The 26,630-nt window shown below is 56.6% G+C and overlaps 1 protein-coding gene across 7 annotated transcripts in view; it reads left to right on the plus strand.

Annotated features, from left to right (window-relative positions):
* The window catches only part of KSR1 (kinase suppressor of ras 1), a 152,663-nt gene that overhangs the window by 106,990 nt on the left and 19,043 nt on the right, over nt 1–26,630 (plus strand). For 3 of the 7 annotated variants that reach the window (XM_037070061.1, XM_037070067.1, XM_037070063.1), the window contains exons 3-12: nt 3,173–3,320; nt 7,219–7,678; nt 9,683–9,687; nt 12,471–12,531; nt 15,575–15,658; nt 17,121–17,182; nt 17,278–17,384; nt 20,297–20,465; nt 22,325–22,366; nt 25,992–26,046. In XM_037070061.1, the coding sequence (XP_036925956.1) occupies nt 3,173–3,320; nt 7,219–7,678; nt 9,683–9,687; nt 12,471–12,531; nt 15,575–15,658; nt 17,121–17,182; nt 17,278–17,384; nt 20,297–20,465; nt 22,325–22,366; nt 25,992–26,046 (1,193 nt within the window). Of the gene's footprint in view, nt 1–3,172; nt 3,321–7,218; nt 7,679–9,682; nt 9,688–9,889; nt 9,895–12,470; nt 12,532–15,574; nt 15,659–17,120; nt 17,183–17,277; nt 17,385–20,296; nt 20,466–22,324; nt 22,367–25,991; nt 26,047–26,630 lie in introns of all 7 variants that reach the window. The other 4 variants (XM_037070062.1, XM_037070064.1, XM_037070065.1 and 1 more) reach the window with 3 other exon arrangements.

Consider the following 26,630-nt stretch of genomic DNA (forward strand, 5'->3'; position numbering starts at 1 on the left):
TCACTTTCTGGGAGCCTGGCTCATCCTGGGAGAGGCGGGGCAGCTCCAGTTGAAGCGGGACCCTGGGTGGGAGGGATCGAAGGAGCATCGGGGACGCCATGCCTGGGTTTCAGTAGGCTTGCATGAGGTCTCTGAGCCTCAGTAAAATGGGCCTAATAGCTTATCCTTGCTGAATCGTTTCGAATGGGGGCAGTATATGAAGTGCTGGGCGTCACATACTGGCAAGTGGTTTGTAATAATAACTGTAGTTATTATGTTTGAAAAACTGAAACTTGGTGTGGCTGGGGAAGAGAGGAATATAAAGGAAGAAAAAGAATCCCTTGCCTCTTAGTTAGATTGGAGATGGGATTTCTAGGCTTGTTGGTGCCCCTTGCCCTTGGCTCTCCCCCTCCTCCCAAACCAGGCAGATGCCAGAATCTCCTCTTGGAAACCCTCCGAGTCCTCACAGCCTTGGGAAACCCAGGCGTGGCGGGAGAGCCGGGGACACTCCAGGGAGAGGCGGAGGGCTGTTCCCGCACTGGTGTGAAGGCCACCATCGCTGGCATCTGTCCGTGCCCCGACAACATTGCCAACTTGCTTTTCATAGTAAAACGAGGGGCAAAGATGTCACAACTGCGTTTTGGTGCAGAATGTTGTCCAGGGCAATGAGGGGAAGTGCGCCGATGAACCAGTTCTGCCCTGGACCACGATCTAATCAGCCCCCTCTGTGCTGTTCTTACCGTCGCCTTCTGATGCTCTTGTTTTGTCATCTGGAAGGGTTTCCGACAACCTCGGGTTCGTCCAGCCACTGATCAGCTTCTTGGTGCTTTTACTGGTGTGTTTGTTTCTAGTTGTTGGTTTCCGTCACTCTAAACAGCTGTGAGGGTCTTGCCCACAACTCTGGAGACGGAAGACTGTACGGATGAGACGCAAAGGTTGGGAGGGCGGGACATGGACTCCGGAGTCCCGCCCCGGCATCACAAAGCCCCCCAACTGTTGCCCCAATGACTCACAGCCAGTATCTTCATCGGGTTCAGCTTCGACACTTGAGTCTAAGCAGCAGATTGGATAGACTGACAGTAACATTGCTCTTTTAAAATAAAATTAGACACAGCTTGCTAAGATCAATGGAAACTTAGAGTCATTGATTTTAGATTCTCAAGAACCGTGAGCTTCATATGAATCATTTGATGTGGGATGTCTGGCCTTCTCTGTTATAGAAAACCTGGAAAATATAGAAAGGGGCCAAGGAAGGAAAAAAACCCAGATCTCACCACTGGTCCTGTAATCTCGGAGCTGTCTCTCGGAGCTGTCTCTGCTGGGTCACAGCTCACTGTGGTGCCGTGACTGTTTTCATGTGTGACTCCGCACGCCACTTGGGGCCGAGGACATGTCCCGTTCATTGTTCTGTGTGTCTGCTTCAGGTGCTGCCAGTGGAAATCGGGGCTCTTTCACGGGGTCACGAGCAAAGCATTTCGGGAGACTCACACATGGGAAATTGAGGTCTGGTGGTGAGGTTTATTTGGGTGGAAATAGAAGGCTGCCCTGGGTGTCCAATATCTTACCTTCGTTTATCCCACCATGGAAAAAGTCCAACTTTGCCGTCATCAGGACCAGAAATAGGGCCAGTGTCCAGAGGTTCTGTGCTGTAGTAAAGCTTAGTCCTGTGGAACCCCCGTGCTCTGCCGCAGGTCCCGATGGCTGCCAAACCCATGTGACTACTACAAAATTCTGCAAGGCATGGGGTTGTGTCAGGGAGGGAGGGGGGAGAAAGAGCAGGGGCTTCTTTGTTAAGCTTATTTTATTGATTTGGGCTTGGGGCGTACCTGGTGCTTTTTCAAAATAACCAGTTAAATTTCCAAAGTTTTTGTGGGCTTCTGACAGGTCCGCCTCCTAACCAATCTGTTCTTTTCCCAGGCTACACTGACAGGGTCTCTAAGTTGCCATTTTGGCTCCTGCTGTGCATGTGCCGACCTTCTGCTTTATTGTTCTGTCCCTCTACCCCCCTACCCCTCACCCCACCCAGGAAATCTGCAGGGAAGGGACCAGTGTTTCCCTGGGGAGTGTGTGAAGCTGTAGCTTTCTTGGTGAAGCAAGCAGGCTTGTGCTCCCTAGTTGATTATGCTTAATAATGTCAGGTCCCCTCTGTCCTCCCCTGTATTAATAACTAGCAAACTACCTATATAAGCACAGGCTTGGTATCACACTTGGCTCAAAGTAATCAGAACCAGAGGGGTTTCTTCCCTCCTTGATGAGGGGAAAGAGTATAAGCTTTGAAGCCAGTTAGGCCTCGATTCAAATAATCACTCTTTATATTTGTTTTCTGTATAATAAGTCACCACAAATTTAGTGGCTTAAAACCCCATCTATGAGCTTACAGTTCTGTAGGAGGAAGACTGATGGCAGAGTCCAGGTGGGCTCAGCTCGCTTCTTGCTGAGGATCTCAGCAAGCCGAAGCCCAGGTGTCTGCCAGGCTGGCCTCTTACCTGGAAGCTTCAGGAAGAAGCCATGTGTAAGGACATTCAGGTCATCAGCAGAACCCAGTTCCTGGTGGCCATAGGTGCAAGATTCCCCTTTCCCTGCGGGTCACTACGGGGCCGCTGTCTTCCAGAGCCTTTTGGGAGTGAGAGAACCCACATTCCTTTTCATGCGGCCCCTCTATCTTCCAGATCTTAGTCTGCGCATGTCCTTTCCAGGCTTCTAGTCTCTCTCGAACCCTTGAAAGGCTTTGACTGAGAATTAAATAAAGCAGGGCAGTAAGTTCCCGTGCAATGCCTGTTGGGGGTTAGCTCTTTTTTATTGGTTTCTCACTAAGCCAGCTTTATCAGGAATCTTGTCTGATTCTGATACCGCGCAGCAGAATTGGGAAGGGCCGTCCTCATCTCAAGTACTTGTCATTCTAGAAGTTGTCATGAATCATCATTTTTCTGGGTAAAACTCTTCAGACTTTTCCCTTCCTTCCCCCTACCCCCCACCCTTCAGCTGCTGTCTCCGGGAGCGTTTGGGGGGTGGGGTGAGAGCTGGCTGCCTGAGCCCTGGACAAGTGGTGGCCTCAGGTCGGAGGCGGGCCCACCAGCAGCTGGCCCCTGCCACTCAGCGGGAAGGCCGGCCCTGGCCAGGGGGGAGCATGAAGAGGGTGTGGGGGTGCCTGAGTGCTCACAGGCTCTCTGCCTGTCCCTCTGTGCTTCCTCAGGAGATCCTCCGAGAGCTCACACTGGATGCCCTGCTGGACATGAACGAGGCCAAGGTGAAGGAGACACTGCGGCGCTGCGGGGCCAGTGCGGAGGAGTGTGGCCGCCTGCAATACGCCCTCACCTGCCTGCGGAAGGTGACAGGCCTGGGTAGGTAGGGCCTGCCTCCCCGGCACTGGAGCCAGCCCCATCGACTCTCTCTCCCTGCACTTAGGCCTAGACATCTGCCTTCCTTCCCCAGGCCTAGCCTGGTTCCCTGGGGGCCACCATCTTTGCTGAGGTAGATGGTAGGGGTGGGGGAGCAGGTGTGACCCAGGGTTCCTGGGGTAGCTTGGAAAGGTCAGAGTAGACATTCAGAAAGTGCGTGATGGACCTGACCCTAGACAGAGGCTCTCCCCGAGTCAGAGGACTTGGATCTGGACTGGTCTGGCCAGTACTAATGCAGGGACGCTTTAGCCATTGTTAGAAACCCCAGGATGGTCTGCTCAGTGGGCCCTGTACAGTTTCCCCTCTTTGGAGCAGATTTGTTAGGTCCCTGCACCCTCCAGCAGCTTCCTTGCCTTCCAGCCCCACTCCTCACCCCAGGTCACACCCAGTCCCCTCCCCGCCTCCTGTCCTCATCGCTGGGCTGGGTGCTCACGAGGCACATGCTGACGTGGGCCCAGCCTGAGCAAAGCAGGGTTCGACAGACTGCGGTGTTTCAGCCCCGGGTGTGTGCGTGGCGGCCCCCAGGCGGAGGGTGGGCTCCTGGCGTATGAGCTCCCGGAGCTGTTTGCTGTCCTCCCGAATCTTGTCTTGGAAACAGCTTCCCGTACCTGCCTTAATGCTCCCTCTACCAACCACACAGATGAGACTTTGAAATGAGCCTGATGAGTCGAATTAGCCCTGGTTTTTAATTATCTGAGTCACCCGCCTTTATCTCTGGCTGCCAGAGGCTTAAAGAAGGCACTGCGGTTTATATTCTGCTCGGTTTTTCTCTCAGGGAGGATTGGGCTGAATGTCTTCCCCAGCCCCGTGTGCCAAGCCCTCCTCCAGACACAGAGCCGCCGTGGAGCCGGGCTTCCCTCAGTTCAGAAAACCTGGGCACGCCGGCCCTCCCGGCAGGTGCCAAAGACGAAACATGGCAGAGACGTGGCCAGCGTCCTGGTCCCCATACTTTACAGAGGAGGAGACTGAGCCCAGAGAGGGGAGGCCAAGGATGCACACATGCGTGTGCACACACGCGTGTGCACATACACACAGGGGGGTTGGTGGCAGAGGAGGGATTTAGGCCTCAGTCTTCGATGGTGGTTGGTTTGTTCCCACGCTGTGGAAATTTAAAAGTACTTGCCATCCAAGCCGAAATCTAGGAGTAATGTGTCACCCCTCCCTCCGTGTGCCTGAGTTGTGAGGACTGCGGGGGAACCAGCTGTCGTGTGGTGGCGACCCATCCGTGGTGGGAAGGCTGCTGTCTGCCCGTCGTGGGTGCCGGGATAGGGAGGTCACTAACTTAGAAGTACTGACTTATTATTAAGCCAGGCACTTGACACCCGTGTGGCAACACCCCTTTAAGAGGTGGTGGTAAGCTCCTTTAATAGCTGGTGCATGGGGTGGCATTGGGCGGGTCGTCTGGGTCCCCATGCTGGCATGTAGCGGGGCTGGGCTTGGAATTCGAGTCCCCTCCCCAGGGGTGCTTTTCCCACTGTGCCCTGGAGGAGGCCCCTCCAGACAGGGTCTTTTCTGGGTCCTTGCCTCTCATTCAGTCTCAGCTTGTCCCCACATCCCCAAATGGGTCTTGGCTGCACCCCACCCGAGTGGGACTGCCCAGTGGCGGCCACACTTGAAGGGCACTGTGGACTGGGTGGGCACTAGAGTTCGCCCGTCTCTCGGACCATGCAAACAGGGCCTTCATTGCGTGCAGCCGGGCTTGGTGAGAGCAGCCTAGTTTCGGCCTAGCTCAGTCAGGGACAGCCCGAAGGGGCTGGGTCACTGATTGAACCCCATGTGCCTCGGTCTCCTCGTCTGTGAAATGGAGGTAATGATAGCACCTCTCTCTTAGGGTTCTTGTAAGGAGGGAATTAGTTATGGTCAAGTGCTTAGAACAGAGCCTGTGACGTATCAGGTGTTCTTTTCAGCATTAGGCTGTCATACGATGAGAAAGGTGGACATTCTTTCCCTTGTGGTCTCTGGTATTAAAGGTGAGTGAAGGGTGCTTCTCTGTGCCAGTGGCTGGTAAACGGGGCCATCACGCTGGCTGATGCTCCCTGTTCATCCACAGCGCTCATCATAGTCAGTCTCCAGGCTGTTCCTACTGCGCGACTCCAGGGTCTTTCTCAGGAGCCACTGCCGACTGACTGGTGTTCACACGCATAGTGAGACCGTCCCTCTTAAGCTGGCTCCTGGCAGTGGTCATAGCTAGTAGGCAGTTTGGAGAACCTGGGGCGTGTTCCGTTGGTGGCAGACATACCCATGGATTCTCGGGACTCATTCTTTCATCCCCTGACCCAGAGACATGTCAGCGCCACCTGTAGATTGGTGAGTGAGGGAAACTGGAAGCCATGGCAGCAGTTCCAAAGGAGCAAGCCCCGGGAACACGCAGGCTGAGTAGCTCGTGCTGCCAGGTTGGCTCATGAAGAGAGAGTTGCCGAGCAGTGAAGTAAGAGGGAGGGCATAAGAGGAGGGGGTGGGACGCACAAAGAAACCCTCAGAGTGATGCAGGTTAATCTCTCTCCACCGCACCCGATGTGTGGCTGGGTGGGCAGGACTCCCTCTGGTGACAGAGAGCGCATGGCCTCCCGAGGGGAGGAGGCCAGCGCTGGGATCAGGGCAGTGGGCTCGGTTCCCATCCCCACCGCTTGCTCGGCTGGCTGACCTCAGCATTGCTCGTGGCCTCCCTGAGCCTCAGCGACCGTGTGTGCTGAGGGGATGCGGGGACACAGGGTGCAAGGCACACAGCAGGATTCCAGGGTGGAAGCTCATTTCATCTTGAGTCACAGTCTACCTTCCTGTACTGTGTACTCATTAATAAACATGAGGAGGGAGGTGTCTTCTTCCCCACAAAAGGGTCTCTAGATGGGGTCCTCATTCCCTGCCACCACGCCGTCTCCCGTAAGGGTAAAACTAAAGTCCTTAGCAAGACATCCAGGGTTCCTTCTGAGCTGGCCTTCCAACTTCATCTCTTACATTTCCTGTCTCATCCTCACTTCTCAAGGCACATGGAACTCTTAGTGGTTACCAGAAGGTGCTGTACCCGCCCTGCCTTTGCCCATGCGGTTCGCTCTGCCTGGTATACCTCCTCTGGGAAGTCCCCTGATCCCCGGGCTAGTTAGGGTCCTCCTCCCCTCTGCTCCCTCTCTCCCCATCTGTCTCTGTGTCAGCACCCAACTCACTGTGCTCACTAGACTCTACAGGCTCAGTGGGTGTGTCTTTTTTGTGCCTTAATACCCGGTGTCCAGCGTGTGCTTGAATGAATGGACAGATTGTGCCACTGAGTTGGAACCCTGCAGAGCCTCGAGGGCTCGGGGCCTCAGGCGAGGGTCACTGTGGGGGCAGCCGGAAGTCATTCGCCGGCTTCTCTCAGAAGTCAGTAGCTGCTGACCCCTACCAACTAGATCTCTTTTCTAGCAAATTCCCAGGGCAATTTGCTGTCAGAAGGATGGTGCGGCCCCTTTCCTGACATTTGCATTTTCTCAAAGTAGAATTATCCCTGTACACACCCCAGCTTCTCTTTCCTAACTCTCAAAAGGTCAGTCACCACTTCTCTCTCTGAAGGTGCCCACTTTGGGGCTGGCTCTGCTGGCTTGCTCCCCACAGGCCTGCCAGCAGCAGCCCTGCACAAGCCAGTCCCTCTCTGGACCCCATTTTTCCCTCTGTAAAACAGGGAATGTCCACACCAGTGGCCTCACGGTCAGCTAGGAAAGGCGGAAGAAACTGTGGGAGAAGCCTTTATACACCAGGTAAACGGTGGTAGTCGAAGCCTTCTATCGAGGAACTGTGCGACCTTGAACAAGGTCCCTTGCTGTGAATCCCTCCAGCCCCAGCCTTCCGTGACTCACTTCTTGGCCCACAGGAGGGGAACACAAGGAGGACTCGAGCTGGAGTTTGGTGGATGCCCGGCGGGAAAGTGGCTCAGGGCCTTCGGCGGATACCCTCTCACCGGCCGGCCTGCCCTGGACCCCAGGGAGCTCCCAGCTGGGCAGGATGGGCAGCAGCGCCCAGGGCCCTCGCTCCGTCTCCGTGTCGGCCCTGCCCACCTCGGACTTCCCAACCCCTGGCCCCAGCGAGGGCCTCACGGACACCTGTATCCCCCTGCACGCCAGTGGCCGGCTGACCCCCCGCGCCCTGCATAGCTTCATCACCCCCCCAACCACGCCCCAGCTGCGTCGGCACACCAAGCTGAAGCCCCCGAGGACGCCGCCCCCGCCCAGCCGCAAGGTCTTTCAGCTGCTGCCCAGCTTCCCCACGCTCACCCGGAGCAAGTCCCACGAGTCTCAGCTGGGGAACCGCATCGATGAGGTCTCCGCACTGAGGTAAGCAAGCGCTCCTGCCAGACACGTGCCGAGTTGGTCATCCACGGAGAGATCTGACTACAGTTTTCTCATTGTGGAGGTGACATAGACTCAATTTTAAAGGGACATAAAATCAACTAATATGGGAGTATGCACAGTACAGAGTGAAAGTGCCCTGCCCTTAGCTCACTCTCCTGGCTACCTTAAGGTTCAGGCCCAGTTCTACGAGGTTCCTTGCAAGTGTGTGTGTGCACACACACACACACACACACACACACTCACACTCGAGTGAAACGATGCCCTGTACCAGTCAGGGGATAGACTGGGTTCCGCTGCAGCAGCAAATGACCCCTGGCTCTTAAAGACTTATTTCTGGCCCATGCTGCCTGTCCATCATGGGTTAGCCTCATTCGGGTCCCAGGCTGATGGACAGCCACCATCTGGGACACTCCACTGTGGCAGCAGGAGAAAGATTTTCCTATGGGACACACTAGCAATTAAACACTGTTTCCTGAACGTTCCGCTCACCGTTCGTGATCCCACCCGAAGGAGCCGAGGAACGTGATTCTCCCCCATGCCCCGAAGGGAACTGGGGTGGCTGGCCGAGACCTCCGATGCTCACGAAGGCCCTGCACTCTGCTGTGGTCTGTTTTTTCAGCTTCCCTTCATATCTCTGGGAGCTTCTTGTCAGGACATTTTGAAGTGCCTTATACCTTACTCTCTTATTTTTTAATTTCTTCTCTATGTATTTTAAATAGGTAATAACAGTCACATAGTCTAAAATGCAAAAAGCTTTGTAGCGAGCTTTGTAGGGACACAGAGTATGAAGTGACCCCTCCCACTTCTTTTAGTCACCCAGCGCCCCTCTCAGGAGCAGCCGGGTTACTAGTTTTGTACTTATTTATAATTACTCAAATGTCTTATCTTTTTCACACTTTTATGTCATTCCATTGTGTCATTTAACTAAACTCCTCCCTCCCCCCCCCACATTGAGTTCATTGTCACTTTCATTTCTACAACAATTGCTCTTGTCAATATAGCCTTGTGGGCAGGGCTGAGGGGAGGGGGAGAGCTTTCTCTGGGTACCTGTCACCTTCCTGTATCCCTGGGGTGTGGTTCCTGTCTGACCTGGGCACCCCTTTTCCTGTCTCGAGGGGACTTGTCCCCTGTCCCAGTGCAGGCTGCCCTGGCCCCTCGTGGGATGGATTCTGGATATCTCTGATGTTTTTTAGATTTTTTTATCTTTATTATATTCTTTCCCGTTACCGTTTAGTCCCCTTAGCTGATGGTTTTGAGTCACCCGAGGAGAGGAACCCCCATCAGGCCGTCCTGCAGGGCCCTGGAGCCCCCGCCCCAGCCCCCATCCTGCTCCTCTGGAAGGGACACAGCCTTCCTTCCCTCTGGGCCCTCGTCTCAGACAGCACAGTGACAACCGCTGTGGGACGACACACGGACATGCATGAATCGGAGGGCCTCTCAGCGGCCCTCCAGGCGCCGGCTTCTCATTTTCTCCCCAAAAGGGCACTAGGAGGGCTCTGGTCTTGTCCTGGCTCCAGGCAGAGGACAGCCGCGGGCAGGTGACCACTGCCTCAGATCCCAGGCTGGTGGCTGGGCTGGGCCCCAAGGCTTCTGAGTCTCGTCTCCACAGAGCCACCAGAAGTAGCACTAACGAGGACACTCAGGCCACCGGCAGCCCACAGTGAGCCCCGGGGGCCGTCCGAACTGCCTGGGTCTCCCAACTTTCTTTGTCCTGTGACAGCCTTGCTCAGGGCATGTCCCCACCTGGCCCCGCCTGGTCTCTCACCACCGTCTGCCCTGCGCTCCTGCCCCGGCCATTTCCTCTCTGGCAGACTGACCCCCTCTCCTGCCTGGACCCCGAGCGCTCTTCCTCCCTGCCCCCAAGACGCGTGGCCTTGTCAGACTCAGAGCCCCTCTTCCCTCAGCTGTGCAGTGGGGACTCTAAGTACCGTGCGGGGTGGCTGGTGACGCTCAGAGAAGCTGATGTATAAGCCCGCAGAGCTGTAGCTTCGGTGCCCTCTTGAGGGGGGCACTTCTAGCCCTTCCCGTGGAGGAAATGCCCCCACATTCCCTCGGCCACCCTAGCCCTCACCCTAGGGCCTCATAGCTCTCACTGAGCAGCTTGCCCTCCTTCCCAAGGGATGATGTCCGGGGACATGCCCAGCCAGCATGGTGACCCAATCCTGCTCTCTCTCTCTTTTTTGTCTTCTCCAGGTTTGGTAAGAGTGATTCTTTTTCGTCCCCTCTGCCACCGGGAGCTGTGCTTGTGTCGCCGTCCCCATCAGGGGTGGATTTCTTTGACCCTCTCCGAGTGCACTTGGCCTTTCCATAGTCCAGGAGCGGAGGTGCTGGGAACTGCCTCCAGAAGTTACTCTAGGACAGGTGGCCTTCACAGGGCGAGGTGACCTCAGCCCAGCCAGCAGCTTCTCTTTGTGTGCAGTGACCCTGAGTGTGATGGTCTGTGGGCAGCCCCCCCACAAGCAGGCCCTCTTTGCACCTGGCCCTCCCCCAAGGTGACCTCCAGCAGGGAGTGTTTACCTGCCGGGCTGCTGTGGGAACCCCGCTTCCCTGAGAGGGAGGCACCACCTGTCGGGTGCAGGTGGACAGTGGCCATCTGCAGCCCTCAGCTAACTTCTCAGGACCCGTCCCTACAGGAGAAGGATGTCCTTTGAAGCAGGAATGCCACCCCCCTCTGAACAAGGTCCTGAGAGAGTCAACCCCTGGGAGGAGAGCCGGGAGCCGGGCAGCCTTGACCCCTTCCCACCCATTCACGTCCGGGCCGGGAGCAGTCCTGCGCGTGGCTGAGCCGTGGGTCTTCTCTCTCTGCAGAGGGAAGCAGCGTGGCTCTGGCCTGCTTTCAGTTGTCCCACTACAGGTGCAGAGATCTCCGGGTTTTACCCGAGCGAAATAGCAGTCTCTTTTTGTCCTGTCCTAAGATGGCTAAGCAGAGTGATGAGGAGGGGCGGGCACTGTCTTTGCCAAAAGGGAGCTGGCTTCAGGACCACTGGGGAGGCATAGGGTGGGGAAGGAGGGAGGCTGCCCTTCCCTCTCCCAGGGTGCAGGTGAGATGCCAGGGTCTCCCAGAGCCTCGGAGGAGAGGAGAGCCCAGCACCTGCATCCCCAGGGCAGCCTGGCCCTGTGACTCTCCTGGGTGCTGTGGTGATGCAGGGCCCATACCAGTGAGGCTGCTTCTCCCGCCTCCCAGGCAGGTGGGACAGGGCCTTCAGGGCCAGGGCTTCCTCTAATGAGGGACAGTCGGTGCCTGGCACGGGTGCCCTCACCTCCCTGTGTCCTGTGACCCGTGCCCGTGGCACTCTGCACTTCAGTCACAGGTTGCACTCAGAGAAAGAAGCTTGGAATCTCTCTGTCCGTGGCCAGTCTCTCAGGCCAGCAGCCTAACCCCTCTTAGACCCATGTGCGTGGACGGCAGTGGCTGCCGACTGGGGTGAATCCTGGAGGGCCGTGGGAAGAGTCAGCCCTTCAGATGGCAGATGTGCTGGAGAGAGCTGTGGGTTCCCGGGCATCGGCGGGCCAATGCAGGGCCTTTGGGTCCCGATCAAACTCCCCTTGGTGTGGGAGGAGTCAGCAGCTCAGCAGCCCCTGCCCCTTGTGGTCGGGTGTGTGGTCCTTGGCCCTAAGGGAGCCAGCACTTAACGAGCCCCAGCCGTGGGCCGGGCCAGGACTTAGGGACTCCAGAGGGTGCGGTGGCCTTCCAGGGGCAGTGAGGGCAGGGCCGCTGACTCACAGGCCATGAGATGACCACACATTCCTTAAACACTATGTTCCTGATCTTTCTGAGTCATGGGTTTCTGATAATTGGATGAAAGTTTAGATCCTCTTTCCAAGGAAAAGTGTACAGCTGTGCGCTTACCAGTCCAGAGAGTTTCCAGACTCACCCTGGGCTCAGCCGAGAACCCCTGTCCATGAGGAGAAAGGCAGTGCTGAGGGTGGGGAGGAGGGGACACCCAGGTGGAGGAAGCGGGGAGGGAGTTAGACGTGTGGGCTGTCGAGTGATGGAGGGACTGCTTTTGGCTGGTCCTCCACGCCAACCTGTGATGCTACAGACACTGGAGATGCCTATTCTCAGGAGGAAGCCAGGGTTAGGAGGAGAGCCCAGTGTGCCCACTAGGAAGGCAGGCAGAAGGGGCATCTCAAAGCCCGTGGCCTGAGACTTCCCCAAAGACTCAGACTAAGTGCCAGGTGGGGTGGGCCCTGGGAGCACGGGAAAGCCTCACTCTTCCTTTTTCTGCCTGCCATGGTCTGTGGCGGTTGCCCTTGGCAACGCCATCAAGGCTGGGGAGGTACTGGGTGTGCTACACTGCTGACCAGCCTCAAGCCCCCTGCCGAGGGTCAGAACCCTTCCCCCCACCCTAACACGAAGTAACCAGAACAGAGCCCTCGCACCCTGGTGACCTGTGGGTGCATCCACGAGAGAGTGCGGCCGGTGGGGGTGGGGGGCGTTGCTCGCCTCTGCCCTCACACACTTTGCCTTCTGCCTCTCGAGCTGGCCTCCCCCTGCAGTCAGAGACCTTGCACAGACGGTTTCTGAACAGCCTGCAGAGGCCAGGCAGTGACGTGCACTAGAGAGGCAGGCCAGGCGGGGGGGTGACCGCGCGCCCCGCCTGGTCTAGCCTGCCCTGGCCCTGTTTTAGTAGATGCAGTTCAGGGGCGTTTCCCTGCCCTTCAGTACGTTTTCCTGCCCGTCCAGCCTGTGATCACTGACAGAGAAGGGCACAGGCACAGGCTGTCCCTGCAGGGCTTCCTCCGCCTGCCAACTTGGCCTCTCTCCCTGCAGATCTCCCGCACGGATCCCCACAGATGGTACGGAGGGACATCGGGCTCTCGGTGACACACAGGTAGGCCCAGCCAGGTGGGGACAGGGAGGGGGCACGGCCAGGCTGGGACCCACTCATGCTGGGGCTACACTTCATTGTAGTGGAGTCTGTCCGGGTCTCTCTTCTGTCTCCATCACCTCTGGAGGACACAACCCGCACCCCTTGGGAACCCCTGCCTGTCTCCGGCAGCCATGTGGACTTGGGCCCACCCCTGCGCCTCCTTGGGTCTCTTCCTCAGTTTGCTGAGGGAAAACCCAGGTCCCAGGAGAAATAGGGTCACGGTCTTGGGGAGGGGAAGCCAGAGCATCTTCTGAGTCCAGCTCGATGTCATGTGGGCCTTAAAACTGTTCACATCAGTGCCCTGTTGAGCTTGTTGAAACTCCAGACTCTGGGGCCTCGTCCTTGATGTTCTGGGCCTGACGTCTGGGTTCCTGGGGCCAGTGCACCTCGGGGAGGGCTGATGTGGGCCCCACGACCAGCAGCAGGACAGGGCCTGGGGTGCCTGGGTCTGGCTGTCCCTGTTAAAGGCTCTTGTGAAGGCAACAGGGCATGCTTGTCAAGAGTTTTACAATTTGCCTGGGCTTTTCATTCCCCCTTGGACTGGGAGCCAGCCTGGGGTTCTCAGCCCGTGAGGGAGCCCCGAGGGGTGGAGTCATTTGCCTGAGGTTGTGCAGCCAGTGAGGCAGCACCTGAGCCATCTGCCGGCGCCCAGTCACCTGTGTGCAGCCCTGTGGGAGCGGGGAGGCCTGTGTCCCAGAGCCCCAGTGGCCCCAGCACCGCAGACACCCAGGTAGGCACCAGGAGAGGAGGTCCAAGTGCCTTCCTCGGCCCCGCCTGGGGTGCCAGCACGGTCTGCCCAGGGCCGGGGGGCTGCCAAGAGGAAGGCCTTTGGAGTGAGGACCCTCTGTCATGAGCCTCGCACCCGTGGTCAGTGACCTCCCTGGTCCTCAGCCTCCCCTCTACACACGGGCCTTCCTCCTCATCTTGTCACACGTATAAAGTAGGGTGAGGTGCAGCTGGGCTCCACATGTCCAGCAGTGGGGATGCCCCTTGGGGTCTCCCCGTCCCTGTAGCCTAAGAGAAGCCAACATGACCGGAGGGACACCAGCAGGGTCAGCAGGTCCCTTCATTCCCTCCATGTCTGGCCGCACCTGCTTTCGCAGGGGGTTGAGGCTGCAGCCGCCTGCCCCCAAGTCCATCCTGGACTGCTGTCCCTTCCACCTGTGGCTGCTCGGCCCAGAGCTGCTTCCCGGGAAGGGCACAGCACCCCGCTCTCTGGCCTCGCCAGGCCTCCCCGTGCCACCCTCCCAGCTTCTGGGCTCGGGTGGGTGCTGTCACAGTTGTGCCCTGTGGTGTTTTAAAGCCCTGACCCGGGCCCCTCTTGATGAGAAGGTCTGATGATTTTTGGTTTAATCACAGGGGAACAAACTGTACCATGACCCTCCCATGGCCTCAGGGCTTTTACCCCACCTCCACCTACCCCAGGTCCAGACCTGGGGTCATTAGATGCCCCTGAGCTGCTCCTCTTCCCCTGGTGTTGCCCCGAGAGGAGAGGAAAACCCAGAGGGAAAGGGAGGGCAGGTCCCTGGGAGGCAGGATCAGGGCCCCTTAAAAGGCACCGGCTCCAGGGCGCTGGGTGCCTCTGTCTTCGCCTCCAGGAGCTCCGTCTGGGCTGGTGGAGACAGCAGCACTGACCCGCCTCCTTCACAGCCCAGACACCACATGCTCAGGGCACGCTCTGAGGCACATGCCGCAGATGGTCGGCGGGTTCCAACCCGGCGTCTGACACACAGCCACGCTCTGCCCATCCCACGCTGCCTGGTGGTCTGTTGCAGAGAGGAGCCATGCAGCTCTGAGTTCAGAGACTGGGGGTCCAGCCCCCACTGCCCAGCACCCCAGCTCTGTGACCTCAGGAGAGTCACCCAGCCTCTCTAAGCTTATGTCTTGGCCCGTGTACTAAGGATCCTGGAGCTTCCTAACTCCCGGGGGTGGTGGTAAGAACTGAGCAAGCCAGTGCCGTGGACGGGCCGCAGACTGCCGATCCAGCGCTGCTGTCCTGCCGTCTCCGACGTGCTGGGCTTCCAGAGCCCTTTCCTCCCAACTGCCCCCAGGCCTCACCACCTGGTAAACTGGCTTCGGGGTTTTTCTCCGGAAGATGCTACCCACTCAACCCCCATCCTTGCTGCCAACGTACCTGCTGTGCTTTCCAGTTTTTAAGATTTTGATTTTGTTTGGATTGACATATATTTAAGCATTGAAAATTCAATAGGTATATGTATGTATAATTGAGGTGTGATTTTACACAGTGCTAAGCACACAAACGAGTTTTTACACACATATGCACCCATGTACGCAGCCCGGATGAACACTCCACGCTCCAGTCCCCAGAAAGTTGTCTCTGACCCTTCCCAGGCGACAGTGCTACCACCCAGAAGTCACTACCTGTCATCTGTCACCGTAGATTAGTGTCTGGTACTTAAGCTCCACGTAAACGGAGTCGTACAGTATCATACCTCACCTTTTTCATGGACAATGCAATTTTGGAGATCATTCTACTGCACAAAAAGAGCTTCCTGGTGTTCTGTTCTGACTGCCTGGCCCTCAGTTGCATGGAGGGACTGGGCTTTCTGTAGTCCGTTGCCGATTCACCCAAATGGCAGGGTAGCTTCCGGTCTTCCATCACTGCAAACGCACTGCACCGAGGGACCTTGTCTGTGCATCATTCAACGCCTGTTGGACCCCTTCCTGAGCCTGGGGCTGCTGGGCCAGAGGGTCTGCACACAGGTCCTTTTGGTTGCTGTTGCCAGGTTGCCTGCCAACCAGCCAGCATCAGTGACCACACCAATGCTGGGATTTTGGCAATGATGACTTTGTGGCTGGGAATTCTGAATGCGGGGCGGGAGGCGGTGGCCCCGGGCTGTCCCTGACCTTCCAGGGAGAGGGTGCCTGGGGCTCTGGGTTGGAACGAAGACTCCTGGTTTCCCTGTGCTGTGTGGGGACCCTTCTCTGTCCAGGCCCTAGTCTCCTGGCCCACGAGAGCGCCTTTGTGTGTCCCCCCCTGCAGGTTCTCCACCAAGTCCTGGCTGTCACAGGTCTGCCATGTGTGCCAGAAGAGCATGATGTTTGGAGTGAAGTGCAAGCATTGCAGGTGAGGGCGGGGGTGGGGAGGGGTGCGGGCGGGCAGCAGACCTCAGACCTACAGCCTAGTCACAGTCCGGCCTGGATTGTCGGCCTTGGGGCAAGTCTGCGTTCGCAGGGTTCTCCCAGACCCAGACTCTGATCCCATTCAGCACCCTGGGAGTGATCAGCCCTCTCTCGGGGAGTAAGGAAGCATCGAGCACGGCACTCCCAGAAGAAGGGACTATTTGAGGTGGGTTTTACAGGATGAATAGGAGTTGGCCAGGTGGACCAGGGAGGAAAGTGAACCCCAGGCCAAGGGGGTGTCTTGCACAAAGGCCGAGGGGAGTGGGAGGACTGTTTGGGAAACTCCAAGGAGTTCTGAAATTAGCCTCACATTTCAGCACACAAGGGAGAGGAAACAGGCAATGGCAGAACAGAGGGGTTGCTCGTGGTACTCACAGCGGGAAAGAGTGCAGACTCTGCACAAGTCCGACTTTGTTCACGCCACGGTGGTTTCTGGGAGGAGAGAAGGACAAGGGCTGGGGACAGTGTGGTGTGAGCAGGGTCCTCGCCCTGCTTTCTTGCTGCCCTCACTTGGCCCCCACATTGCTGTGCAACCTGGGGTGAGGTGCCTGCCCTTTCTGGGCCACATTTTTGTCATTGTTATATCTCAGAGGACACTTCCAGGTTTACACCCGTCAGAATTGCTCCAAGAATCTGAGCTAGTGTGTGTAAAAGCACTTGGGCCCCCACGGGGCTGTAGGTGCTGGGTCTCCTCCGTGTCTGGAGGATACATTGTTTTCCTGATGACTCTGGTCACCTAGGAGATGCCAGAGCTCTCTCTCCAGTTCTGGTCTGTTGTGGCTCCTGCTGATTAGCTTTAAACTAGGACCATCTACCCCCTTTCTAGTACTGCCTTTTAGGTGGGGAGGGCGACTGCTCTGCCCAGCGCTGCAGCTGGGGTGTGAGGTTGGTAGGGCCCCAATTGGGGGCCCATTTGATTGGTGAGAACCCCGAGACACAGGGCAGCAGGCAGGCCCCAAACGAGAATCCAGCCCTTTCCACTGAGGGCCCCACTAACCCTCCGACCACAGGGCCGCCCCTGCATCCCTGGGATCTTCTTGGGTGGTGCAGACGTTCTCCTTCTAATTCACCTTACTTTGTAAGTTCAGGTTCCTCCAGAGTCTTCTGAATGAGAGTGGAGGGTCTTCTCTCCTTTAGAAAAGAGAGACAGATGTGTGACCCGCACGTGACAAGTTAAAGTAGGCCCTGTCCAGCCTGCTTTGCTCCGAGGAACAGGCAGGCAGCAGCCGGACGTGGTGATGCCCACAGACGGCAGCTGCCAGCACTGTTGACCTTGGCTCTGCGTTTCTGAGCCAGTGTTTGTTGAGGTGCAAGGCGAGGTGGTCAGGGTGCTGTGCTGGGCCCCGGCCTCCCCCGCCACCCAGCCCCGTGCACTGAGCCCCACCTCCCCCGCCCTCCCCCTCTAGGTTGAAGTGCCACAACAAGTGCACGAAGGAGGCCCCCGCCTGCCGGATATCCTTCCTTCCAAGTGAGTCTCGGCCCTTTTCTCTCCCCCGCCTCTGCATTCGAGGTGGGTCTTTCTTTGGCTTAGTCTGGGCCCTGCTGATGGTTCTCCCTCTTCAGTAGCCAGGATTCGGAGGACAGAGTCTGTCCCTTCGGACATCAACAACCCCGTGGACAGAGCAGCCGAACCCCATTTTGGAACCCTCCCCAAAGCACTGACAAAGAAGGTAGGTTGGGCGAGGGCCCAGGGGTCTCTTGCTTTGGCCAGGAGAAGCCCCACCTGGGGGCTGTTCTCTAAAGCCCCGATGTGGATGTCCAGCGTGACAGCAGAATGCAGGCCTGTGGCCAGTGTGGCCTCTGGGGACCCTGTGTTCAGCCCTTTAGCAGACTTCACACTTGAGTTACGTGCCGTAACACCCCTCCTCTTCCTTTGTCAGCTAATATTTCTCTGACCATGAGCCAGGAACTCTTTCCAGTGGTGCTTCCGCTGACCCTCAGAGCAGTTCTAAAAGGCACATCCTGACCTTACCTCCATTTTACAGATGAGGAAACAGCGCTGGTCCCCGGGGAGTGAGAGGCAGGCCCAGCCCCGGAGCCCGTGCCTCAGCTCACGAGCCTTCAGAAGTAGCGCGTGCAAGTGCACTTCTTCACGCAGCCTGGGTGGGGCCTTGCCGCAAGTGCGAACGGATGTCTCCACAGCCAGACAGAGTCTCGAAGGCCTGAGTGCCCCATGGAGGGTCTGCAGGCCTCTCCTGGACCCCCGTGCACAGCTGTGCATGGTATCCATGAGGCTCCCGCGCTGGTGGCTTCTGGCAGCCACCCACCGCTGTCCTGGTGCCACCAAGGCGATGGCCTCCCCCAGGCCACTGTGGCTCTGCATGGCTGGGCCAGCCCAGGGGGAGGTTTGGGCATAGAGAAAGGAGGACCCAAAGATGCAGCATCCGGGGCTGCTCGGGGAGAGCGCAGGGTCCCCTGTTACTGTCAAACCAAGGCGGCCAGCTGCTCCGGACCTGCCGTATCCTCCGGGCGGTGCGGGTCTCCTGCCCTGCCTCTCGGCCGGAGTCCCGTTTCCCCCTGATGATGGTGTTCCCACTAGGAGCAGCGAGGGGAGTGGAAAGATGATAGGCTCCACCATCCTGGGTTCAAGTCCTGACTGTTCCCCTTCGTTCTGTGACTTTGAGTGGATTCCTCTCCCTCTCTGAGCCTCCGTTCTCCTATTTTGTAAAGCGGAGATACACTCTGCACTCACAGGGGGTTGCAGGGTAACGAGATAACATTCGTGGACGGTCAGGAGCCACGCCCCCTGTCACTCGTGTCTGTCTTCCTGCCTGTCCCAGGTGGGCGCAGTTCCTCGGTGGCGCTCCAGGCCCCGGGTCTGCCACTCCCATCGTGCCAGCCCTGTCTCTGCACCTCCCCTCCCCTCCCAGCTACATGCACCCCCATCCTCACACACCCCTCCCTCACTGCATGTCCGTTCGCGCCATGGCACGTGCACACCTGCATTTCTGCTCACCTGGACACCCACCTCTCGCCCTCCTGTCAGTTCTCTGAACCCGCTCAGGGCCCCTCCCCGTCCAGGAACCCCTCCTGCCCACACCTGCTCGGCCCTTAGCCAGCGGAGAACCGGGCCTCGTCTCCTTGGGAGCAGTGACTGCGCATCGGCCTTCCCACACCCAGTTTGCGGTCGTTACTGTCCCCCGAGCCAGCAGTTGCTGGGTTCTCACTCAGTGCCAGGCATTGTGCTCAGGGCCACGCTTTATCCTGTTCATCTCCAAGTGCCAGCCTGTGTCTCTGGGCTCTTCTCTGGCCGCCCCCAACCCCGCCCACCCTTGCGCAGACAGGCCCTGCACACTCCCTCCCCAGGGCTTGTGTGCCCACTGCACTCTCTGCCCGGAACTCTTTCCCACCATCCACACCATCCACATCCTCAGGGTGGCCTCGCCTAGACACGGCCTCAGGCATGCACCCCACCACACCGCTGTTTTCCCAGCGCTCCTCACCACCTGCTACAGCCCGGTGCAGTTACCACGTGCTGTGCGTCTCCCTGCTCCGGGTGCTCTGGGGTCAGTGCCCCCTTAATCCTGCTGGGTCCCTGACGCCTGCATCCGTGCCTGTCACACAATAGGCAGTAAGGTGTGAATGTTTGTGCTGAGGGTTGAGCAGATGAGCTGACACCCCATTTTGTAGATGACACACTGGCTCAGGAAAGTGGGCTAGTTATGTCCAGGTCGCACGCAAGTGCTGAGTGGGGGCGCTGGGAGGCAGCTTGCCTCGTGGCTGCCCCCCCTGCCCTGGCTGCCTGGCCCAGACAGGGCTGGGGGGCCTGGACCTTGGAGTGGGGTCGGGACGGTTGGGCTCCAGGTGGTGTTGGCTGTCCCTGGGCTTCAGGCCCGCTGCGTAGCTTCAGTGGATTTCAGGGTCCACTGTGCATCTCCGAGCTTCTAGGGCCTGCAGAAGAGAAGCCTGTTCAATTTAGCATTGAACCCATCTTGGCTCCAACTTTCTTGACCATGGAATCCACCCCTGTGCCCCCCGCTAATGTTTGGATCTGGGGAACAATGTACCACTCAGCACGGCATCGGTCCCCTGGGGCCCTCTGTCAGGTGGCCTTTCTGTCCTGCTGGGGCCCAAACCACTGGGTGGGCCCAGCTAGCAGGCCTTTGAAAGAGTGGACAGAGCATTGACAGGCTGTGTGCCACACATTCAACAAATACTTGTCAGAGGCTGAATTTAATTCACTGAAAAACCCAATGACGTGCAGGCTCAGAGCCACGCATGGTCCCTGCCCCGCCCTCCCAGGACAAAACCAGCCAGATACCTGCAGTTGACAAATGGCAGTTTGTCCTGCTATGGGGGGATGGAGAGGAGGGGCATGGACCCAGCCAGGGCTCAGGAAGGGTTCCTGAGAGGGAAGTACGTTAGAGCCAAGATAAAATGAGCAGGAGTCCTCCAGGGGATGGGCACTGGGGTGAGGGTCTCCCTGTGCCATTCTGCTCTCAAATATTAGACCAGTGAACCGTCGGGATGCCCAGGGCTAGCCTCTTCATTTTCACACAGGGAAGGGAGGGTCCCAGCAAGGGGTGAGGGAGTCAGGCTGGGGGTTGACAGTCCCTGCCACATGCTGCGTCTGTTCCTGCAGGAGCACCCTCCCGCCACGAACCACCTGGACTCCAGCAGCAACCCGTCCTCCACCACGTCTTCCACACCCTCCTCACCTGCCCCCTTCCCGAGCTCGTCCAACCCGCCCAGCGCCACCACGCCCCCCAACCCCTCGCCTGGCCAGCGGGACAACAGGTTCAACTTCCCAGGTACTACACCTCCGGGCTTTTGGGGGCTCTTAGGGATGGGGTCGCATGCCCCTTCTCAGCACACCCCGGGAGGCTCAAGGTCATGTACTCCAGCCACTAAGAGCACTTGTAGGGAGCCAAGTGCTGGGCCGAGCTCAATCACATTGCCATGTTTCACTTGGTAACAGCTCTGAGGGGGGTGCTGTTATTGTACCCATTTTACACATGGGGACACTGAGGTTGAGAGAGGGGGAGTGGCTTGCCCTGAGCTACAGCACATAAGCAATAGAGCCAGGATCAAAACAAGTCTGTCTGACCTGAAGACTGTTCTCGACATAATCCTCACACTGCCCCCTGCGCATGCCTGGCTCCCACTGAGCATTGCTCACTCCCTCCACTCACTTGGGGCTTATGAGCTCCCAGGAGCCAGGGTGGGCCCAGACGGCCTGGGAGAGGGGATCTGGCCTCTGTCTCTTACCTGCTCTGGGGTCCAGACAGGCTACTTAAGTGGACATGTGTGTTTCTTTTCCATAAAACAAGAGACTCCGTGAAGTTGGCATTAGCGTATCCCTGGGCATAGATGAGGATGCTGAGTCCCCCAGGGGTGTGTGTGCTGGAGCAGACCTGACCAGAGCTGACCTCTGACTCTGCTGCAGCCGAGGCTGCCCTGGGGTGTCCCGCCTCCGCAGGGAGAGGAGTGAAGCCCACTTGGCCATTTGAGGACTGAGGCTCAGCCCTGGCCTCCCCAGCAGCTCCTAGCAGTAGGTCTTGGCCTTCAGCGTATTTCAGTTGGCAGCATGGAGGAAGGAGGGGCGGCTGGGATGCTCCAGTTTGCTCCCGGCCGTGGAGTCCAGGTCAGGCCCCACCTGTCACTGGCCCCTGAGGCTCCAGACCCAGGAGGACAGAAGCCCAGCTCTTCCTGTGCTGAGGGACCCCCAGCCGGGGCCACCTGCAGCTAGCGGGAGGCCTGGCAACCTTTCTGAGCCCATCTCAGCAAGGTTCTAGGGACGTCTTTTGGGGATGGTGAGAGACTGAGATTTCTGTAGGACTCTTTTTTCTCTTTTGCTGTCTTCACTGTAATACGCATGTGGCAGGATACCTCCTGACATCAGCCCTTCGTCCTCATCCTGCCCTCCAGGCCTCCTTGCGACTGAGCCACCGAGCGATGGCCTGTTTGATTAACCTCCTCTCCCTTTCTGCTTTGTCATTAATATGCCGTGAAACTGGGCCTTTGGCTAACCCTCCTACTTTTAAGTTTTTCTAAAAGGAAGGTCTGTTTACAAAACAATAGCCACTGAGAAAGCCTTTTTTGTGATGTCAGCCAGAGCTTCTCAGGTTTTCCTGATGCCCCCGGCTGGTCCCTCATTGTCCCTGCTGAGAGCCGAGGACCCCTTGTCTCTCTGGTCCCACAATCACGGTCAGTGTTGGGGCTGGGCTGCCCAGGGGGTAAATCTGGTAAAAGAGCCCCTGCTTTCAAGTCGCTGGAGCCTCAGCGCCACTGTTAAGTGTTTTTCAAAATCACTGTTCTTCCACCTGTTGGATTTTACCCTCTGGGGTGCATTCACATTTCACAGAGAAGCAGGCCCGAGGGGTGGACGGAAGTGGCCAGAGCCCTGAGGCAGAGTGGCCATGGAGACTGGATTCCCTGAACACAGACCCCAGGGCAAGCCCCTTCACTCCTGGGGGCTCCTGCTGGCACCTGTTTTCTCCTGGCGCCTTTCTTCCTCCCTGCATGGATCACCCTGTCCTGGCCAGGCCCACAGGGCCTACCTGCCCCAGCCCAGTAACCAGCCCCTCCCTCCGTCTCCCATGCCTGTGTCCCCTCCCCCCTCGCTTCACTTGCTGCTCTGTGTGTGATTCACCTCCTCTTCTGTTTAAAGCTGCCTACTTCATCCATCATAGACAGCAGTTTATCTTTCCAGGTGAGTCCTTTGCATGGTTCCACTAACCGCTCTTTGCTGTGACCCCTCTGTCCAGTCCACCTTGGTGCCCTCACCCTGGGCACCTTGGAGGTGCTTGATTTTCACACCCACCTGTTCCGAGAGCTGCCTGTCTGTGGAGGCTGCAAAGAGGGGGGCAGGGTGAGTCGTAGCCTTCGCAGGGGCAGTGCCTTGCTGGAAGGACCTTGGCATCCATCCTGTGCAGCCTCTTGCGCAGAGACTACAGGAAACTTGTCCAGGGTCACACAGCCAGAAGGTGGCAAAAACTCAGTTTGCATAATGGAGGAGAGGACTGTCTACTGGTGCCTTGTGAGCATCTGTCATATTTTCCCCTGCACAATAATAAGGAAACTAGCTGCTACTCTGTCTTAAAAGGGAAGGCGAGCCCTGGCTGGTGTGGCTCTGTGGATTGAGCCGTGGCCTGCAAACCAAAAGGTCTCTGATTCGATTCCCAGTCAGGGCACATGCCTGGGTTGCAGGCCGTGAGAAGCAACCACACATTAATGCACCTCTCTCTCTTTCTCCCTCCTTTCCCCTCTCTCTAAAAAGAAACAAATAGAATCTTTTTTAAAAAAGTAGGGGGGAGGTCTGCAGGCTTCACTTAGTGGGCTTCACCTTCCAGAGTCTTGTTTCATGGCGCCATCTGCTGGCCATTTGTTAGAAATGCTTCAGTGCAGAAAGTTTAAAGGAAAAATTTTCAATCAGTAAGACAGTGTTACTGATTCCTTTCTACAGAAATTGTTTTGTGTACCTACTATGAGCCAGTCGTTGCATTTGACCATATTCCTTTCCTAAGGCAGTTATTTGATTAGTCCGGGTTTCTCTAGCTGAAAGCGGCAAGCATTATTATAAGTAATCTGCAACTTTAATTCCTACTTTAGCCATATGAAGGCTCTATGTGTTTTAGACAAAGACTGTAGCTAACTGTTATGTTTGCCTAGGTTAAACAAGTCTGTCCCAAAGTCATGGTATTTTGGTTATTCCAGGCTTTTCTGTGCCCTCACTCAGTTCTATTAGGGGGGTGACTTGGAGCATCTGTTAGCTCTCACAGGGTCACGATCGTGGCATTGCAGGCACACGCAGGCCGGGGTCGGGACAGGCTCCCTGAGCTGCCTCTGGTTTCATGCCGGGTTTTGCTGTGGTTTTGTTGCAGGAGCCTCCCAGGTAACCAGCTCTAGGATGGTGCCCAGGGAAGTACCTGAGAGCACTGGGAAAACGTGCCTCTCCTTCCCGAAGGGTCTGATTTGCTCTGAGGATACGTCGTGGGGAGGGAGGGGAGGAAAATGCATTTCTGTCAAAGCAAACATGGACACATTCTGGAGCAGAGCGCAAAGTGTACTCTCTGTGTTTAAGGAGAAACAGGAGGCTCCAGAGGCATTTTGCCCTCCCACCTGGAGTGCCGTTTCTCCCTGAACACCCACCCGCCGCCATGTTTTTCTTCTGTGGAGTCATTTGAGCAATTCGGACAGGTAGAAACACCGGCTGCCCTGGCAGTCTGCGGACATGATGTAGTGGCGACGGCCGGAGGCCTCGGCAGAGGCTCCCAGGGTCTGGGGACCCCCCCCCCCGGAAACCGTGCACAGGGTGGTGGGTGCACGTGTGTGTTTCCTTGGTGAGAAGGCCCAGGCCTCTCTCACATCCTTAAGTCTGTGAGACGCTGAAAACCTGTGGTTCAGATGGCCTGCAGGGGTAGGCTGGGAGAAGGCCCAGGAGGGAGGTCCAGGGAGGTGTGACGGCTGATGGGGAGGTTCTCTGACCTAGAAGACAGGGAGAGGCCACTGATTAGCCAGTGCCGCGGTCCGGCCGCGGCTGATCTAAGGGTCCCACAGGTGAAAGTAGGCGTCGGCGATGGGTAACAGACGACAACACGCCTCAAAAGACAGTGAAGCTCTGTTCCATTTATTGCAAGTACAAGCTGATTTTTTATATTTTCATTTTTGGCATTGATTAATATTTTGCAGGTGTTTTGTTTGATTAGTTAAGTAGAAACAATCACTACAAAGGTAACCAGGAAAAGTACAAAAGTTCCCGTAAATTCAGTTATATAAGACAAAAGTTAATTTAACTAGCAGAATTATTAATCAAACAAATAGAAGTAGTTGTATGTACAGAGTTTGAATGTCTTAATATTTATTAAAGTTTCTCAGAAATTCATTATGGGGTGAAAAGACACGCTAGACTGAGTAGAGGCAATAGGCAATTATAAGGCCTTTTTGATGTCTAACTTAGCTATATATCTTGCTGTCTAAAATGTTTTTTTGTGTACTGTGGACTCTAACTCCTTGGTAGTTGTTTCTATGTGCTTAGTTTGTAATAGCTAACCAGCTTCTTCTGTTTTTATGCCTGTCTAATTCTATTTGATATATATTCCTATTCAAGGTAAAGGAGGGGCTGTTACTCTAACAACTCTTTGACAATCAGGGGCTATTTTCTTAAAGGGGTTTTTGCTATTCTATGAGGCAGTTCTGTGGGAATACATATTTTTCCCTGAACTGTTCTTTCTTGGGTGGCTTTCACAGGAACAAATAAATAAAGTACGATGCCTTAATTCAGCCAGGGTGATATTGCTTAGGACTTGAGCCAACTGTTGTTTTTTTTTCTGGGAGTGGTCATTAATTCTAGGAGATGCCAAATTATCAGAAGTGTAAAGGTTAGAATACTAAGAAACAGTAAGAATAAAAGCAACATCCACTATATCCACTAATGCCACGTCCGTCCTACTGGAAAACGCTTCTGTGAAGCCTTTGTCCCCAAGGCGTGACCGTGTCAGCGGACCTGGTTAGCACTGGATGTGGCAAGCCAGAGCCACCGCTAATTCCAGTAAATGTCCTTGTGCTGATAAAAGAGGAGGGAGCAAAGGGCGCCCCCAGCCCTGGGGCTGCGGCTCCCTGAGTGCTATTTAAGGGGTGGAGATTACAGAAGGAGGCTGGCAGCAGAAGCACCTGTGGAGGGTTTGGCTTGTGACACATTGGTTTCACCCTGGGGTGACCGTCTGTCTGGTGTTCCCAGGGCAACTCTCAGTGCTAAACCTGGGAAAGCCTTGGGCCGGGGCCAGCCCCAGCTGATGTGTGCACTGTGCGTTTCCTCCTGTCCCGAGAGCTGTCCAGCAGTGGACCAAACCCAGAAGCCCAGGGGGCAGGGACTCCAGCTCCCACCAGAAATTCCCAGGAACGGTGACAGTCAGTAGGTGTCACTAACGAGCCACCTTCGAGTCCTGCCTTCCTCCTCTGCTGGCCTCAGTGAAGGAGTCTCTGCTTTCAGGGGTTCATGCCGCCAGCCCCGGCCTCCAGCAAATAGTCCGGTTTGCTTTCACCACTTGCTTGTGTGAGGCAGTTTGACCACAGGGGAATGGTGTTAACTCAGAAGTCTCAACCTCCTGGCACACCTGGGTCCCTTCCTGGGACACCCCAAGTGCTGTAGAGGCTGCATTTGCATTTGGTCTCAGGAAAAGCACAAGTTAACCCTAGTGGAAAGGGCCTGGAGAACACGCATGCTGCCCTGTGCAGGGCCGCTGGGGGAGAACCCACTTCCCTGTGTGCAAGCACTGTGTCCTTTCCGGGGAGGGGGAAGGCAGCCTCATGCTTCATGTTCGCTTTGTTTCCTCCAGACATTTCAGCATTCCCACCAGCAGCCCCGGTCCCTGATGCAGCAGACAGCATCCGGTAGGCATTCCTGTGCTGTGTCCCTTTTCTCTTTGGTGGCGATTTGTGACAGCTGGATCCACATCCCTGTAATCTCCCCGCCCCCAAATCCCTGACCTCCCACTCTGCGTCCTGCCGTGTACCTGGGCCAGCCAGATGGCAAATGGCAAACTCCTTGGGCTCATTCACCCTCTTGGCCCGTGAACTCGGCCACACATTTGATTAGCCTCCTATCAGTACAGTCGATATCCGAAGAGGTTGTAAACCTGACCCAGGGGGAGGGGGCAAAGGGCACTCAGAGTTATAGAAATCTATTCAAAGTAGCTCCTCTTTCAGGAGCCCGTTCCCCGTGTCAGGCTGTCTGAGCACCTGACTCGTGTTTCCAAGAAGGCGTCGAAGTAGTTGTGATCCTCAATGTGCACATGGGAAAGCCAGCTCAGAGAGGTTAAGAAATTGCATCAAGTCACACAGCTAGGATGTGACGGAAACACTTTTCAAGTAGAATTTCAAGTTCTGTGCTTGGGCTCGGAGCCCCTGTGCTGGCTGTCAGATTTGAAGGGACCCTGGTGGCTACTTCCTGCCCCTCCGCCCCACCAGCCCCACCA

This window comes from Sturnira hondurensis, unplaced genomic scaffold (assembly GCF_014824575.4).
Source record: "Sturnira hondurensis isolate 20B ecotype Veracruz unplaced genomic scaffold, ASM1482457v3 Scaffold0018728, whole genome shotgun sequence".
Taxonomy (NCBI): Eukaryota; Metazoa; Chordata; class Mammalia; order Chiroptera; family Phyllostomidae; genus Sturnira; species Sturnira hondurensis.